General features: G+C 42.0%; 2 protein-coding genes across 2 annotated transcripts in view; one reads left to right on the top strand and one right to left on the bottom strand.

Moving 5' to 3' along the window:
* The window catches only part of rabep1 (rabaptin, RAB GTPase binding effector protein 1), a 29,992-nt gene extending 17,415 nt beyond the window's left edge, over positions 1–12,577 (bottom strand). The window contains exons 1-5 of the mRNA XM_079507373.1: positions 12,151–12,577; positions 7,496–7,624; positions 6,892–7,095; positions 4,355–4,515; positions 1,377–1,496 (exon numbers count right to left, since the gene is read on the bottom strand). Of these exons, the coding sequence (XP_079363499.1) occupies positions 1,377–1,496; positions 4,355–4,515; positions 6,892–7,095; positions 7,496–7,624; positions 12,151–12,196 (660 nt within the window). The 5' untranslated portion in view covers positions 12,197–12,577. The remainder of the gene's footprint in view (positions 1–1,376; positions 1,497–4,354; positions 4,516–6,891; positions 7,096–7,495; positions 7,625–12,150) is intronic.
* A 1,804-nt stretch (positions 12,578–14,381) lies between these two features.
* LOC306928160 (medium-chain specific acyl-CoA dehydrogenase, mitochondrial-like) lies at positions 14,382–15,641 on the top strand (the record flags this gene model as incomplete). Its single annotated transcript, XM_079508088.1, has 1 exon — positions 14,382–15,641. The coding sequence occupies one exon, from the start codon at positions 14,382–14,384 to the stop codon at positions 15,639–15,641; it is 1,260 nt and encodes a 419-aa protein (XP_079364214.1).
* Between the last annotated feature and the right edge of the window lie 3,774 nt (positions 15,642–19,415).

The following is a 19,415-nucleotide window of genomic DNA, read 5'->3' as shown; positions in this document are numbered from 1 at the left end:
ACAGAGTAGACACCCTGTAATAAAACGTTGGTATTTGCATCATTGGTGCGAGTTGTGCGAGTGCTTTATTGTTTTTAACTTACATACTGGCTGAGCCACCAATCATCCGGCACTGTTCGATCAAGCACACCAAGTAGCCTTTTAATCCATCAGAAAAATATTTGGACTAATGTATCTTCTAATCTGGAGCCAAGGAAAATATTTGGATGTAACCAATCTCTGGCCATTTATCTGAAAAGGAACGCTGAGAGACCATCAAACTATTTGCCAGAATCTGCAACCGCAGTGAAGAGTTCACTGCATAAAGTACATTCAAATTGAATTTGCATGGGTGGGATCCCTCAATGCTCCGTGACCACAATGCATTATCTGCCAGGGTACAGGCTAATTGTAACTTGGCAAACTCGCTATGCTACAGTATGTATGAATAATGGATGAGCAATGAGAATTACATTTAATTAAATTACTGGTAATAAATGAAAGTTGTTAGGCCATATGCGTTTTCAATTTGCTTCTATTGACAGGCATATATTAAAGGTGCCATCTGTAACGTTTAAGTACTACCTAGGATTCGAACGTGGGACTCCTGCATGAGACCAAATTTATACCGAAACTGGGGAGATATTGCACTATACAGTGGTGTCATGGTGTTTTTTTTACTGGTACCACAGCGTTTTAATGATGTCACGTGCACGTGCGCATGTGCGTGTATGTGCGTATCACGGCATGCACACAAAACAGCTGATATAGCCTAAGCGTATAGGCTAAGCCTATTGTTAAATAGTGTATGATAGTTTGACACAAACACAAAAGTAGACTTAAAATAGTCAGACAAACATCTTTACTGCACACTAGCAAAACGAAAAGGTTTGCTTTGGACGAATGAATATGTTCTTTGATGGAGGAGGCATTCTTCTTGTGTGCAGAACAGATCGCAGCAGTAGCCTACTGGAGCGGTCTGCCATAGCCTACTGCTGTAAGTGTGCATGCTTACCGTATAGACTACGTGCGCTCAGGTAAACAGTTAAAGCTGTCCTGTTGTTATGCAAAGTAGTAGCCATTTGATTCGGCACGATACTTGACACGGCGCCAGTAAACCTAGACCACTGGGTACTTGGTGCGTCTTGGAAAGTCTGGTGACGCGAGGTTGATTAGGTGCGCCTTCTCTTGAATCTAGCGTGCACACACATATACGTTCCGTTCCGTCCCTGTGCATGCACATCAAACAATGACTGGTACCACGGCGTGGTACTGCGTTCTACAAGCATGACACCACTGGCACTATATTATATTTTAGTCTTCTCAGGTCTAACCACACAATGACATAGTTTGCATATCATAACAATTCTGGCAATTTGGCATCAAAGTGCACTAACCGTGGAAGCTTCCAGTTCCTTCACTCTCTCCTCTGCAGTGGACAGCTTGGCTTTCAGTGCTGCTATCTCTTGCTCCAATGGCATTACCACCGAACGTAGCTTCTCTGCATCTTCCTGGGCCTTTAAGAATGAAATACAAATAATGACATATACTAGTCTAATACCATATGGTTGCTGTCGGGCACAAACCAGCTATATCCATTTTCTACATTAAAAAGCGCTTCTGACTAAACTAAAATTGTATCCTCAAACTGCCTAACTTACACCTTACTCCTAACTCCAACTTGTGGAGTTAGATGGTTTGTCCCCCATTGATTAGAATGACGAAGTCAGAGGGAAAAAGATCTCCACATTAATTGTCAAAAACCTAAACCAATAAAATGATGATAATATAAGGACACATTCAAGTATCTGACCTGTATTAAGTCACCATAAAGACTTTGATGAGGCAGTATTGTGCCTTCCCCCACATTTCCTGAAAATTAAGATTTTGGACATAGCTGGTTTCTGCCCGACAGCATAGATATGAGAGTTCTAGCATACCGGTTTTCAGTGGTGGTAAAAGTACTCATTAGTTTTACTTAAAGGTGTAGGGAAACGGAAATGGTGGACATTTTATTTTGACGTTTTAGCCTGAAACGTTGGCTCTGAAGTTTCTGAACCAATCAGAGCGTGGGGTCTATGCTATGGGGTCTCAAAGTCTGTGACTTCCTGCACTTCATTTGTAAACAAAAGTGACAGGGATACATTTGGAAAAGCCAGCAGATTATTTCTAACCTGTACACAACCTATATACATATTTTAGCGTGATGATTAAGTTTAAAACAAGTAATACACTGTCTGGATGTCATCTTGAATTGGATTAAAAACTGAGTAGTTCTTGAATCTTTAATCAAAACCAGCTGTGGAGGAGGAATCAGGAAGCATGGGAATTACATTGGTGAGCTTCATTTTTATTAGCTTTTATCGATGTGTATCTATTCTCTACACGTCATCACGCAGCACGTTTTCAGGAAGTCATTAAAACAATTTTTTATGGACTTTTGATATAAAAACACACAGAAATTAGAATTTGCATTGCGACGCATTGTGAGCTTGTAGATCGGCAATTTTCAAATGGTCAAAATGTATAGTGTTAATGTATGTTTTCTAATCAAAATTAAAATCGCCAAAGTAACTGGTAACTAAAGTTTTCAAATAATTGTAGTGAAGTAAAAGTACAGATTTTGGCTCTGAGATGTAGTGGAGTAGAAGTAAAAGTACTGGAAATTGGAAATACTCAAGTCAAGTACAAATACCTCAAAATTGTACTTAAGTACAGTACTTAGTTGTACTGAAGTAAAAGTACTTAGTTACTTTCCACCACTGCCATTTCTAGTCCTAAAACCTGGATGTGAGTTTGCAACTGGTTCCAAGTTCCAACTCTTCTGTCCCACAGGGTTCATGATTTACGATGAAAATAAGGTATGTGGATTATATAAGGCTTGTTGCTCTAACACAAATTACTCAATTACTTATATTGACTGCATGCATGATTCAACAAGACAAAACATTGTATATGGCTAGACCACAATGGAAATAAGTATTTGTTTTTATTTTCTCCACATTTTGGAATGAATGTGAATTTGTTGCAGTGTATGACCTGTTATATATTTGTGTTGAACTATGATGTGAAATAGTGATTGTTTTCAGACAAGCCGCCATTGTTCTTACTGCATACGCTTTTATGATCCCACTGATTGCTCTGCAATTGACCTGTCCATTGTTGTGGCCAACTGATAGACTACCCAATAGCCTGGAGGGCTATTGGATTTGCTAATTGTCTAATTAGTCGTTAGGCCAATCAAGGATATACTTCCATTTCATAGCCTGGGGGGATGATTGCACTGCAATTGGCTGGTTCAATGTTAGGCCAAGTGTCCGACCGATGCTGAAACTCCATCCGTCAGTCATAAAAAGTGCATTGATTTGTGGAAATTGTCATATCGTAATTACCTCACCATTGACAGCCAGTTATTTTAAATAACTGGCTGACTTTAGTATTTAATTTCAATGTTTTACATAGAGGCGGCCTGGGCCATGGCTCAGTGGTCCAGGCACCAGTGTGCCGCGGGTTCGACTCCCGATCCCGACGGCCTTTACTGCATGTCTTCCCCCCCATCTCTCTCCCCATTTCCTGTCAGCCTACTGTCTGTCCCTCCATAAAAAATATAAAATAAAGGCGAAAGCCACAAAAAAACATTTACATAGAGGCTGAGATTTGAAAGTTCGTAGCGGTCGACAGTTCTTGCGCGCTCTGCTTGCGCACTAGAGTAGGCCATTTATGGCCTACTCTAGTGCGCACTCGTACTCTGTGTGCAACGCGCAAGTAGGCACTCGACAGAGTGCAGTTCTAGTTCTATTGAGCATTGTTAGATGGTTAATATCCTTTTGGGCATATGATTATTGCAAAGCCACAATGGACATTTGAGTTACTACTACACCAGATTACATCATTGTGGTGTATGCTCATCGTTAGTGGTACAAAACCATTCTTCTCTCCGTTCTGTACAAGAATGGGGTTTGACATTTGGGCTATGCTCAAACTCTCAGTTTTGTCCAAGACAAGGTGGTGTTCTGTTCATAGTACAGGGACCCTTTTATGTAGAATTATACAGGGCGATCTGACATCGTCGTGATACCAGCAATGAATACAAAGCACTTAACCCATTTTCAACCTTATCTTCTAATAATTGGTCATCACTCATCAATAATGCTCATTATAAGATGGCAAAATCTTGTGTGAGGAGTATAGGGGTATGCAAGAGTGAGTGATGTACTTCTACTTGTCTGTTTAATGCAGTGCAATGTTTGTCTTTTTTGCTTTTTATATATCTTTGTGTAACCAACATACATTAACGATGATGAATGTTTTTGGTGGAACCAAAATGTGAAAAAGCCCCAGTGGTCTCCTTTAAAAACAACTTAAAAAAGCTCACTTTCTTCATCTCATCCTCCAGGTTCTCCTCCTCCTGGCCCTCGGTGAGTCGACGTCTCAGCTCGCCCATTTCCCTCTCCACGGCCTCGCGGTACTGGTTCCACTGGGCTCGCTCCTGCTCCAAGCGCTGGTGGAACTGCACCTCGTACTCACACACCGTGTCTGGTGAACGGGAGGGACAGAGAGACCACACACAGGCAGTTTAACAACCCATTTAGGACGGGAACCCCTTTTGGTGTTTCAAGTATTATATTATAGTTTAGCTATTGAAAAATAGCAGATCTACAAGCTCATAGCGCGGCACTCGGTGCCGCGCTATGAGCTTGTAGATCTGCTATTTTTTTAAGAATCGTGAAAATGTGGCGCAAATCTTTGAATATATATTCTCTCCCAGTGAACGCTTTTGTTGTCTCCACCAGGCCGAAGGCATGGTGAGAGAGTATGTTTTGCACTCCGTCCGTGTGTGTGTCCGTCCGTGTGTGTGTGTGTCCGTCCGTGTGTCCTTCCGTCCGTCCGTTACCAGCTAATCTCCGGCACCGTTAACCCGGTCGATGCCAAACTTTGCACACACACTCCCTAGATGCCAACGATGAACCTCTGCCCCGCATTTTCCAGAACGGCCTGTTATAGCGCCACCATGAGGCAGCTTTTCACATTTGTTACCTAAAACTGCACCGATCTGCGTGAAACGTTGCATGCACACTCCCTAGAGGCCAAGGACAAACCTTTGACCTGCATTTTCCGCATCTGCCTTTTATAGCGCCACCAGGAGGCCGACTTTTGTAAAACACATTTTTGGATATTACTCCTCCAGATTCTGTCCAAAAATCTCACAAATCGTTACACAGTATCTCTATGGTCATGTGCTCAAGTCGGATCTGTCCGATATTTCATATTCCGCCCTAATTGGCTATAATTGCCTTTCACAGTTTGCAAGATTGCCCCGTTTTGAACAAAAGCCTCAAATCATGAACACAGCATGCAATTTACGTGAAATCTTTCACACATTTTCTTACTAGGCTGAGGAATATATCCCACCCTTTTCACATTGGCCTGTTATAGCGCCACCAACAGGTTGATTTTTGCAAAACAGGTTGATTGGAACAAAATGCCTCAAATCATCCAATTGCCATACAAGGCAAACATGTTTATATTACTACTAAACATTTTGCCAAACATCTCACACAGTCCTATCCTCCTGGTGGAGACCTGTGCCCAGAAGGGCACTTTTTCTAGTTTTAACTAAAACTTTTGCTTCTGGGGGGGGGTCCCTGGAACAACATATTTTCAGATGGGGGTCCGAGGTCAATTACATATAATTCTGGGGGTCCTTGACACGAAAAAGGTTGAGCACCAGTGCACCACTGATATGGAAACATAGGATTTTCAGAAAACTGTCATGATTTAGAAGGCATTTGTAGAATCAGTTCTCAGGTCTAAATGGGTTAATTTGTTGGCTGTTTTCTAGGCAAACAGCCATCCACACTAAGAATTATAACTAACTATTTTGTTTCATGAAATTGCACTGAAAGTGAACCCAACAATATTGTTTGTCACCACTGTCGTTATAGTTGTGGTTAGTTACAGTTGTGGTGTGGACTCTCAACTTGAGTTAGATGTAACAAGTTTATAGTTAGCACTCTTACTAACAGTTTGTTTTTAGATGATTGGAAAGGCCCTGCATCTACAGCCGTTCCCAACCCACCAGATGAGCTTATGACCTCACGTGCCACAACATAATTGTTCAATAGTATAGATGTATGGAAGCAAGCGAGTAGGAAAGAAGGACAACTGAAATGTTTTACAGATATCATTGGGGGAACAAATAGCAGGATCAGACCAAATAAGCACATTTCAGAGACCTATGTTTTTGTTTTGTTTGTTTTTTGCTATAAAAGCTTGCAAACTTTTTGTCCTCTTCCTTGAGGAGTCATTTGATTTAAATTAACTAGTCTAGTAAAATATTAAATGCTGGCTGTGAGATAATGCAGAAGCATGTGTTTCTGTGTTGAGTTTCAGCCTCTAGAAAGCAGCACAAGGAAATGGGACATCGCCTGCTGCTTGGAGCAGGGAGAGGGTGTGATGTTGATCATGTGTGTTTCAACAATGAGGAGTCAGTCAGTAAGTAACCTACATTCACTATTATAGACCAGCTCCTCCAGGGCCATAAACTGTAGAATATTGAAAGGTAGGACTTTTTAAAAAAGGTATTCAAGCTGTGTAACTGCATTAAAGGTTGAATCATAATTTCTTTCATTAATTTACATTTACAGCATACCATAGCAGTTGCGGCCATTTTCTGGTTCCATCGTTCCAGACCCCATTCATTTTTCCCATAGAGATTTCCAAAAATATTTACGGGTATATCAATTATGGGAAAAATGGCTTCTATCGACTGGAAACACAAAATGGTACCGCCACTGCTATGCCATAGAAATAGCAAGAGTGCAGGGCTCACATAGATCATATAGGGCTCAGACATATAGATCACCAGGGAGTTGGTTCACAGCACAACCTGTATTTGTGATGCTGGACTACCTTTCATAATGGCCTGAAGTGAGGCCACTTCCTCCTGCCACTGACTGCGGACCTGGTCAATGGCCTCCTGCTTGGTGCTTTCCGACACGGTGGCCACGGCCTTGATGTTCTCCATGTCTGCCTGGGTCTGAGTCAGCTGGACCTGGACACTGCTCAACTCAGCCTGGGCCTCCTCCAGGGATGCCGCTTGCCTCTTCAGCTCCTCTGGAGATTAGGATGGGTGGCGGCAATCCAGCAGGGATGGCGAGGAGGAAGAAGAAGATGTCATGAAAGAAGAGGAGGAAAGCGGGATCAAACGAGAGGGAGGAGGGACCACAATAAGGATGAACAAGGGAGGAGGGGTGGAAGTAAGGAGCGGTTGAAAGGGAAGAAGATGGGAAGTGAATCAAAGCAGGAGTGGCGGGGTTGGAGAGAAGCCATACAAGGGCAGTTTGTTGACAGAATTTAAGAGAGTTACATAAAACTGGCTTAGCCAGTCTATGTTGTCAATGAAACAGTCAGGACATGATAGGAACATGACAGGAACAAAGTACTTCTGCAGACAAGGATCCCAGTCAAGTTTACTGTAGGGGTGGGGGGTTAGTAAGTGAGGTGGAATCCTCACCTTCCTTAGACAGGTAGAGCTCTTTAAATTTAGCCCGTTTCTGGTTGAACTCGGCCTCCAGCTGTTGCTTGAGTTTGATGAATTCTGCCCTCTCCTGCTCCAAGGCTGCCACTCTCTGCTGGAGCACCCCTGGACATAAGAAAGACAGCACAGCAAGACTTATAACTTATAAAAGGAAAACCTGCTTTCTGATATAAGTCAGGAAAAATGAGTTCCATAAACCAGTTTCAGACATGGATAAACCCCTGTGGAATTGTTGAATGTAAATAATTGATGCGACTCATTACACTGACTATTCATTGCAGTTCCAGATAAAAATGCCTTTGAGTTTGCCTGTTCCGGTGGAAATAATGAGATTGTATACCGGTACAAGCAAATAAGAAGTTACTCAAGAACTAAATGTATTCCCTCAAGCATTCACTTAGTCACTAAATGAATCATTGAATGGCTTCGCAGGGACCTGGAGGGCAGGTCAAACAGAACTACAGATTCATAGTTTTGGTGACTTTTAGTATGTGTGAAGAACGCAGATCTACCAGCGCACATATCCCTGCGACGTGTTCTGAACTTGTAGATCTGGGTCAAATAGTCAGTGATGAATGCGAGGCTAGTGATCTGTTAGCGATTCATGGGCTACAGGCTGCAGCCAAGCCAAGTAACCTCAACAACTGAGGCCAAATTAGTCTCCGATTCCAGCAAAAACAAATCTTATACATGCCTCAGCTTGTCTTCAGTACACTAGACTTGTCTTAGATGTACATCAAGTTTGACTTGATTACTTGTGTGCTGAACATGCCAGCATTCAAAGCAATAAAATCATGGTTATTGATGACAATTTAATCCCTTTTCTTAGAAGAAGAAACGTCCTAATGACAAAAGTGGAGGTTTCGATATTTTAGTCGCACAGCGGGAATGAAACAACAAAATCCTGGCACAGGCTTTCTTTTGATCTGGTCTCTTGCAGAGAAAAGCCTATTCATCTTTTAATTTTCTATAAATAGGCTAAAAAGTAATCCTCAAAGGCTTTTGCTAAATTTTAAATCATCTACATTGTTATTTTACTTCATCAAAGACTATACCGCCTGAGTTATACTTGGTTGGTTGGGCAACTTGTGCATCGTGTCGCACAACTACTTTAAGCATAATTCAGGCTTAAAAACTTCATTGGAATGGTTTTCACAGAAACGGCTCAACCCCTCGGTTCCTGACTCGGCTACCCCAGAGGGACACTCTATTCACCAGCAGGACCAGACAAGAGTCAGGGAATAGGAGGGAGGTGGTGTCTGCTTCATGTTCAACAACTTGTGGTGTTCAGATGTGGTGAGTGGCGATTTCTAATGGATGTTCTCCTAATCTAGAACACCTCATGATAAGATGCTGTCCATTTCATCTCCCCAGAGAGTTCCCATTCCCATCAGTTGTGACTTGTGATTCCAGCGGCCTTCTTTGGACCACAAGCTGGCAACACACAACGCAAGTGCTGGATGAGTTATATGGGTTACACAGATTACACAAGGTGCACGGTGAGGGTGCACGCCTGAGAGCATCCCGACTGGCTGCATCGCTTCACTACCTCTCTACACCCAGAGGGGTAGGGTGAAGGCTTCACTACCTCTCTACACCCAGAGGGGTAGGGTGAAGGCTTCACTACCTCTCTACACCCAGAGGGGTAGGGTGAAGGCCCAGATGATCATCAGTGACCCGAGTCACCCACTGTTCAATGTTACTGTCTGGCAAATGCTATCAGAGCATCAGGGCCGATGTACCAGGCTCAGGAACTATTTTTGAGGGGCGCTAGCCCCTCAGACTATATACACTATACAGGTTTAATGTTTGTATTTAGTTCAATGTTTGTTTTACAAACACCATTGACAATGAAGGGAAAATGTACGTCATCTTGTCCCTAACACAATCATTAAATGCCATTAACAATAAAGATAATTTAATGTTTGTGTTGGCACCTTTGAGTTAGACTTTAATATATTAGCGCCCCTCACTTCACAGTTCACACGGGTGTGATTTTTATCCCCCATTTGATTTGACCAACCAAAGAGTCTAAAAACTAAACTAAAGATCCTCTGTTAAAAAAGGGCGATTATAAAATCTGAATAATTCTGATCCAGGTTCTGAAATTAAACTAGACTCATTGAACTCAAAATAGCAACATGGACTATACAGAGATTAGATTACAGACTGTGACTCACTCACCACAACACACCATTGCACATACTGGTCTGGTAATACACAACACCACAGTGTTATACCGTTCTGTTCACTCTACAGCCACAATCTTCTACGCCTAACTGTTGTTTATTTTTGTCCACACTACTGGGGAGGCTCTAAGTACAACAATTGTACTACCTGCAGTGCAATGTAGCTGTATTACAAGTATATATGTGACAATAAAGCTTGAACCTTGAATACCTAGCAAGATAAGCCGCAATGATCCATCCAGAAACATAACCGCGCCTTAAACCCTAGCGTCCCGATTCTGGAGCAAACATTCTGTGAAAATATCAGATCTACAAGCTCATAACATTGTGAACCTGTTGATAGGCTATTCTCGGAAAAGCAATTCGGTATAGAGGGAAATACTAGTACCGTATGCACTACCGTGCCGAATATAGAGCCGTATGGGACTCCGTCAACTGAGTATACAAAGTTTAAGTGGTTAAAGTTGTATGTTAGTGTGAACTGAAGGATGGAATAGCACTCACTTAGTCACTTCAAAGTCTTGTTTATTTATTTATTTATTACAGTCTGCATGAAGTATCCTTACTCTTACAAACAGCCTCTCTTAGAGCAACTTTGAGGTGAGGGCTGGTTTCAGTTTTACAGCTAGATCCAGAATTTACATAACAATTTAAATAACTGTATATTCAAATAATATAAGTTTTTGAAATTTGAAACTTTCACAACCGAATGAAACAAAAAAAATCTGATCAGTTCTTAAATGTTACTCTTACCGTAAGCTTTTTAATATATAAAACAGGGAGGGCCATGCTGAATGGGGCTCCACTCAACTTGAATCTTGACATTAAGTTGGCTACAGCAGATTATTTGCATTCAAGTGTGACAGAGTGATTGGTGTTTGGATACGTAAACACCTGTTCTGCAGTTTTAGTCAATATCACTGTCCAAAAATGATCTACCGTGAGCACTACATTACTCAGCCACCCACACACATCATCACCAATCTAGTATAAGGTAAGGTATATACCAGGCAGGCTAGTCTTGTCACCAATGTTGATGAGTCCATGGACTCCATGTACTGTACAACAATAACATATTCATTTGCCTGATTATCTTTTCTAGATCAGCATCATTCATGACCGCAAGGAATTAATACAAAAAAATATTCCTCCGAAGCTACAACAGTTGGACTTGCTACTAGAAACGAAGACAGAACCCAACGACAAAAACCTCTTTTCAATCAGGAAGGCCAAAATTAGGTTGTTCCAACTTGTTCGTCCTCCTATAATGGTATACAACATCGCACAGCCAGGCCCTTTTAATAGACTTGATAACTGAAAGACATTCTCGCATCCTCTTTTGCAGTCTCGCATCGCATGACTAAACCTCATCATGTTCCAAAGACAAGATCCACCATGATGTCGGTCTGCCTACGCTGAAAGGGTCTTTCATTTGCTTTGCATCTATCTGTAGGACTAACAAATTCTTTGAGAAATTGAGGCAGGCAAACCAACTACGCTGTACAGAGTCACCAAGAAAACTCGCATTATGCCTATGAGATGTACTATAAGCGAGATTGATTAATATACATTCATAGCTCTGTAACAGCTATAAAATGTGGACAATCCACAGAATCCATATTAACAAAATTAGAACAAAGGACTTCATTTGGCAAGAATACAATGGGATGCCTGGTTTTACATCCAAGGTTTACAATAGGTACAGTACAGTAAGCTGGTATCAGCCCCCACACTGCAGCTCAAATTAAAACAATATTTAGGGACTTTCTGTGGTGCATTCACATTTTAAAACAGACAGGAAAACGGTGCCAGAAAATCATATGTATTGATCGTTCCTGGCATTAATCATGTAGTGGACCCACAGGACCCCCAGTCTGCAATTCAACCCATGCCTCCAAGCCTCTATGATATTGTACACAACCTATTGTACTTGTACTGTACTATACAGTCATAACCCACAATACAGTGTGTCTTCACGCATTGCATAACATCAGGTTTGTTTTAAACTGAAAATGGCCCAACCTGTCAACGAGCTAGATTTCAGGCCCTTTAGGTAGAACTGTCAGCAGAGCTTAGACTAGCTGTCCTGGTATTATGAGCTAACGTTAGCTCCTACTACAACAACTTATCATTCCAAAACAACGTCACGTTACATTAGCAGCCAATGACATGACTCTCTGTTCTTTTTTGGCAACAATAGAAGCTGCAATCCTTTTGTCTGCAAGCATGTGTCACTGAAGGTAAATTGCATGCAACGAGGATCTGTAAACATTAACATTAGCTGATAATAATGACAGCCAGTGACACGTCGGCTGCTGATGCTAGCTAATGTTATGAGGCCGAGGATGATGCAGACAGAGGCCGTTCGCCTGGAATGCTTTGGAGCCCCTCAACACAACATCACACTCACACATAGCCTGCATAAAACAGAACATAATTTACCGTCATGCTGGGACGGCCGGGGAGATCCCGGGGCCTGATCGGCCATGGCTTCTTTAAAGTGTCTGGTGACAGTAACCAGTGCAGTGAGTGGGATAGATAGAGCTGCTAGGAGTGTCCAAGTAGAAAACAGGCTAACATCACAACCGGTGTCAAGCACGCAGCAGCAGAACCGTGGAGCATTCCGCTCAGGAACCTTCACAATAAAAGTCTTCGTGACCACTGACAGGCGGGTTGCGATCACACATATTTTTTTATTATTATTATTTTATTCTCCATGTCTGCTGTTAAAATTAAGTAATTATTTGTCTAGTCAACACTACTAAAAGAGAGAGAAAGTACGTTGAACGCAGACGTGACTTAAAAATGTGGCAATTGTGTCAATATGAACCATTCAAGATGTGCAGCTCAAGAGTCATCAAGTTAACGCTGCGTGGAAAGCATGCTTATTTAATTACTGCCCAGTGCTCAGTCAGTTAGAACTAGTGTAGCATTTGAGCCCCTATTTGAGCGCACACACCCACAGTCACAAACCATTTCCGTATCTGCTCTAGACCGGATGTGCAATGGCGATTGGGTCACACCATAGATACATTTAAAGATGGAGTGCCACGATTTTTTTCCACCCTAAAACATGATCATCAGGTATTATTATAATATAAGGAGGAAGAACCTTTTCCAAAAAGTGTATAGTATTTGTTAAAATCATGCTTTTATGTGGACACGCCCACCAGTTCATTAAGTATGCCTGGTTTGCCTGGTGGGTGGTGATGGGTGGTGGTGATCCACCTGAACTGAAGCTGCACCCACAGCTGTAGTTGTATGATAAAGGGGGAGGGGTTAGGGGAGGGGCTGATAGTGTGATGTCACTATATTATCAAAACGACAGGGTATCTAATGAAGTACTGTCACCTCATAGACTACATGAAAAACTGGAGAAATACAAAAATTGTGGCACTCCATCTTTAAGGGCTGTTAATCTTAGTATTTTAACAAGATCGTGGTTGATATCTACATTAATTTTTAGGACCTGTGTCATTTCCTTTCCAATTTTGTCCCAATACTCTTTCATTACAGGGTCAAACCAGAAGATATGACTGTGGCGTGGTTTTCTTCGCAATCTCTCCAGCATTTTGGTGTTTACTTATCTTTTGAAGGTGTTAAGAAGGTGTTAAGAAATATCTCATTTGACATTTCCATGCGTATTCTCACCAGAATTGAGATGCTGTTGTTTTATGTGAGGATAGGCTTATATTTTCCCATTCAGTTTCAGGCACAATTAAGTGTAGTTCTTGCCATCCTATTTTCTCTCTCAGTTCTTCTGTTTTTTTCTGCTTGTCCAAGATATTATATAATGCTGAAATGTGATGCTTGATACTCGCACGCTTATAGTTTTTTTTACGAGGAACTGTGTCAAGGGATGAAAATCTGTAAATGGTCTTTCTCTGTCTGGTGTTTGTTATTCTGGATATAGCTTCTAACTTGCAAATATCTAAAGAAATGAGAATGTGGTAGATCGTAGTCTACTAGTCTCTTTGTAGTGACTCAAAACTTACATAGGCCAGATATCTTCAGTCCCTTTTTATTCCAAATTTTGAAGGTACCATCATCTTTATTTGGGGCAAAGTCAGGATCTTCCTTTATTTCTCTTAATAGCAACATTTCATTATGGATCTCTAAATCATTCCTGACTCTGTCCCATCTTTAATTTGAATTGTGGGCTCGCTCCAGTGAGCACACAAGTTCTCTACAGAACTTTTCTTTGGCACCTAATTACTCCCACATACTTTGTGCTAGAAATCTAGTTCAAACTTCAACTGTATGTTCAGCTTTATGCAGTTGTGTGTGCTTGTATTTTTTATTTTTGCAATTTTTTCTTTTGTAAAAGGAAGGGTCAGGAAATGTTTATTTTTGCATGAGGAAGGGTCAGATCTTTCTAGGTTCGCACAGAGGTGCTATCTGTGGTTGCTATAACAACACATATAATGTTGCAACAAATTCAAACCTGTAACATGTAATGTTGGACTAGGAACTTCTTTTCTAGTTTATTGCAAGTCAAATGGGCTGTGATCATGGTGAACCCTTTCCCAAATTTGGAGTCATATGTCATACATATGTCATAGTCTAGAGATGACGTCATAGATGTCACAGGCTGGTCACATGAATTCAGAGGTCTGCATTGGAGCCAAAAACGAGGTCAGAATGCACTAGATTTAACATGTTCTATAAGAAAGATGCTCTTCCACAAGGTATTGAGAGCTGCTGTGCAAACCGGAATCCGGCTTCAGAGCACAGCTGTCAGTGCGAAGGCTAAAGCCCCGGCAGCGTCGTTGGGGTTCTCATTTGATCTCACTGACCAACAAAGGGAATTCCAGGAGCTGGCAAGGAAGTTTGCTCGTGAAGAGATTGTTCCAGTTGCTGCAGCCTATGACAGAAGTGGTGAGTATCCCTACCCGGTCATCAAGAGAGCATGGGAGCTTGGTCTGATGAACTCTCACATTCCAGAGGTCTATGGTGGAATGGGCCTGTCAATCTTTGATGCCTGCCTTATCACAGAAGAGCTGGCTTATGGCTGCACAGGAGTCCAAACTGCTATTGAGGCAAACTCTCTTGGTCAAATGCCTGTTATCCTTGCCGGTAATGATGCACAGAAGAAGAAATACTTGGGGAGAATGACAGAGGAGCCACTTATGTGTGCATATGGTGTGACGGAGCCTGGGGCAGGCTCTGATGTAGCTGGAATCAAAACCCGAGCTATTAAGATGGGGGACGAGTATGTTGTTAACGGACAGAAAATGTGGATAACCAATGGAGGAAAAGCGAACTGGTACTTCCTCCTGGCTCGCACTGAGGCTGACCCTAAATGTCCTGCCAGCAAGGCATTTACTGGCTTCATTGTTGACGGTGACACACCTGGTATTCAAGTTGGCAGGAAAGAGATGAACATGGGACAGAAGTGCTCAGACACCAGAGGTATCACCTTTGAGGATGTGAGGATCCCCAAGGAGAATGTCCTCATCGGAGAGGGAGCGGGCTTCAAGATTTCTATGGGAGCCTTTGACAAAACCAGGCCACCAGTAGCAGCGGGAGCAACAGGCCTGTCACAGAGAGCACTTGATGAAGCCACCAATTACGCACTGGAGAGGCGTACTTTTGGAAGGCTCATTGCTGATCACCAGGCAGTGTCGTTCCTGCTGGCTGAGATGGCCATGAAGGTGGAACTGGCCAGGATGGCCTATCAGCGGTCAGCCTGGGAGGTGGACAGAGGCCGTCGGAACACCTACTACGCCTCCATTGCCAAGGCATTTGCCGGTGACATCGCCAATCAGGTCGCCAGTGATGCCGTTCAGGTGTTTGGAGGCAACGGCTTCAACAGCGAATACCCAGTTGAGAAACTTATGAGGGATGCCAAGATCTACCAGATCTACGAGGGAACTGCCCAAATTCAGAGAATCATTATCGCCCGTGAGCACCTTAGAAAATACAAGAAATGAACTCCACCAAGATCTATCCTTGTTGTCTGTATAGACCCTGTCACAGCCAGTCCCTATTTGTCTGGGTAGGGTGTAGACCTAGATATGGACCTATAACCATCAATTAGTTGAGTTGTAACAGGTTCCATTTACTGTACTCATGTTTCTATTTTAGTTGTCTAGTTCGTTGAAATTGTATGAATGTTTTATAACATTATTATTATGTCTGGAAATACGTTTTCGAGCTTTGTTTTCTTAACAGATATACAAATATATGTTCATGATATTCATTTTAATTAATCAATTAAAACATCACTCAATCAACATTGGAGCCATGCCACGTGGATCCTGAGTTATACATAATTTCCTAGTTATTGTAAACCTGATGTTTTATGACGAGAATTTGACAGAACACCATCTGTTCACAATAGAATAATACATGATGTGCATCAATATGGTGCTGCTGTAGCCTCGCGTTGCGATACTAATATACCACTGCGCTGGGCTACGTGGACGGGGCATATGCATATGCAATAGGGGCGGGTGAAGTGTGGCTGCACCAGGCTAGTGCTGCTGTATGGGATAATTTGAAATAAATGGGCATTTGATGGAGAGAGCATGACTCATTTCATGGTTTCTCAACTAGTGGAAAGAAGGAAAGAAAATCAACAAATCCTACATTACATGGTCAGGGACCACATACAATACCTTCACGGACCACCAGTGGTCCACGGACCACCTGTTGAAAACCCCTGCTCTATGCCCACATAATATCTGATTCTGATCTCCCGGGTTGAGGGCTGAAGTGGATGCTAGCCTGAACTGGGATCTCCATGCATCACAACCAAGTTTCGTGACACACAACTTTTTTCTTGAGATGGTCTAGCTAGCCACCACAAACAAGCTTGGCATCACAATACACCACACAAGCTGTCATGGTCAAAACACCTGACCTGACCAATATCTCCTCAGGGAAGGTCAGAAACTGGGAGCACACTGAGGACTGAGGAGAGTGCCAACTCACCACTGAGAGCCAAGCCACTGTCTGACTCTACACAAGTTACAGGAGTGCATATGTGTCATGGAATACGCCTCATGCAGCTGAATGTGTGCTCCAACAACACATCTTGGTTTGCTTGACAAAATCCAAAATAATCCCTGGACCAGGACACTGCCTGTACAAAACTCTCCATCCCCAGCCTTATTGGCGGAAGATAGCTCCACAGACCTCCTGGCTATGCTCCCGCCACCAAACACCAGATGACGAACCACCCGCCTATGCACAGCCACACCAGACTCCACAGACAACATGATTGTTGGATAGCAGTTTTCTGCACACTGCTGTCCGTGTATGGAACAGCCTTTGAGCACGTCATCAGAACCATCACAGATAATGGTCGTTAGGCCTTCAAATGCAGAGCCCTGACCTCCCTGGGCCTCTCATTAACTGTTGAGCTGCAGTAAACATATAATTGGCCAACTGGATATAACTATATTCTCTGACATGTGTGTATGTGTACAGTATGTGCGTGCGTTCGTGCGCATGTGTGTGTATGCATGAGTGAATCTGTGTCTGTGTTGTGTACATCTGCGTTTGCATCAGAATTACATGCGGGAACGCCAAATGGGATTGTTTCCACATGTGAATATATAACGGCACATTTTTCACTTGTGAAATTAAAACGTGACATAGATGTTCATAGATGGATTCACTTCAGATGTGAAAAGTCAACATGTAAAACACACCACATGCTTTATTTTCACATGTGATGTTCACCAGAAAACATTTTGCAGACTTGCTCAATCCATGATGTTTTGGCATAATGAGTATCACATTGTCTTTTGTGAGACCACTCCCTTACAGAGCATATGAATTTATCACATTCCACATTGATGTTGTTGGCATTATGTTCATAGCCTGTAGAATTGGAAGGCATCAAAGGTTGCATCAAAGGTTAGTTCCTACCATATTTGTGATTCATTATGATTATTTGATTACTTTTTCTTGTCATGCAATCAACTGATGTAAGGATTCAGGAATAAATATAATTTCATACATGCGCACACACAAACACATGCACATGCAACACATATTGCTGCTTTGTGCACCACAGCAATGGGAGGAGATGAGTTAGCCTATTAAGGAAATTAGTTTACAGGAGACCATGCAGTATACATCATGACTTCCCCAAATATTCTACAGTCGTCATATGTACAGAGCACTGTAACACAGTTGATAGCAACTGTTGCGTGTGGCCATGACATCACTCGCACACACACTCAAGTCATTCAATCATTGTCTGTGCCTAATCTTTGTCTCTCCTCCCCACTCAGACTGACACACCTGCAGCAGATTCCCCAATTATCCTCTGCTGCAGCCCTCTGCTATAGAGCGTCGCAGTCCCGCCTCCTACCCTGGACCAGGAAATGAAACCCAATGCATTATTCTCATAGACATTTCTTAAAGTATTTATTTAAAGACGGTTACGCCACGGACAAAGCCAACTCGAGTCGTGACAACTCATGACAACACAAACAATATTTTGGACCAAACAAATAATTAGAAAGAAGAAAAAAACGGCAGGTTACAACACTTTTTTTGTTGTTTTTCTTCTTTGTAATTATTTGTTTGGTCCAAAATATTGTTTGTGTTGTCCATCAAAATTCCGCCTGTGGTGTTTTCAACGGAATGGTCCAGAGATCATGTGTACCGATTTTTGTGAGATTTGGACAAAGTTTGTAGGAGGAGGAGCAAAAAGTGTGTTTTGGAGAAAATTCTAAATGGCGGAAAATCTATCATGACGCAAATGGGCGTGGCCTATATGGGGAGATGCGTCATGACCCAAGGAATCCAGGGACAAAATAATTTTGAGGCCGACCAATTTTCGTAATTATTATGAACCTCCCTGCCAAGTCTAACTATAGCTATTATGGTGTCAGAGAAAAAAATACTTGAGTTGGACTTTTAGATCTTCCCATGTTAAGTGAATGGGGAAAATGAATTCACAAATTAATTAATATCAATTAAACTATACAACATTTATCTATAGCAAGCACACCATTCCCGATGAAGTCGGTCGATTTGACATATAACTCAAGTGCGTACAGTCAAAACTGTGGGAGGAGTAGCGTTTCAAAAAAAGTCTTACTCCAGTAAAAATAAAGTGTTACAATTACAATAGTCTGGTTGCCCACACTAATGACTGAAAAGAAAAGGTAAGGGGAACAATAGTATGGTTGCCCATAGGCAACCACACTAATAAAGTGTTACAATTACAATAGTCTGGTTGCCCTTTGGGCCTATTTTGAAACCGAATATAGCTAAAGTATAACATAATTCTTAAAACACCAAAAGGGGTTCCCGCCCGTCACTACACCATTGGTTCTCAAAGTTGGGGTCTCAGCTGGTCCTTAGAAGGGTAGAAACTAAAATCAGCCAGAGAATGTATCATTCATATACTGTACAGTACTATGCTGCGTGAATAAACATACAATTTGATAGCATACCAGCATACCATAGATCGCATACCATACCATACCATACCATTTGATAGCATACCATAGATCACCCAGGTTTTATGGTTTTTCAATCCCCACACGTGTATGTATAAGTGTTGCAACACTTAAAATGTAGAATATGAAATGTTAACGGTAATATCGTATATCGTATCGATATCGCAATATTTGGCATAAATACAGAGATATGAAATCTTGTCCATATCGTGCAGCCCTACTTGTAATCCAGAGCCCATAGAGTACGTTCACATCATGGGGCCAGTCCTCTTCTACATAGAC

Source organism: Electrona antarctica (genome assembly GCF_951216825.1).
Source record: "Electrona antarctica genome assembly, chromosome: 8".
NCBI classification, from domain to species: Eukaryota; Metazoa; Chordata; class Actinopteri; order Myctophiformes; family Myctophidae; genus Electrona; species Electrona antarctica.
This window is presented reverse-complemented; position numbering and strand designations above follow the sequence as displayed.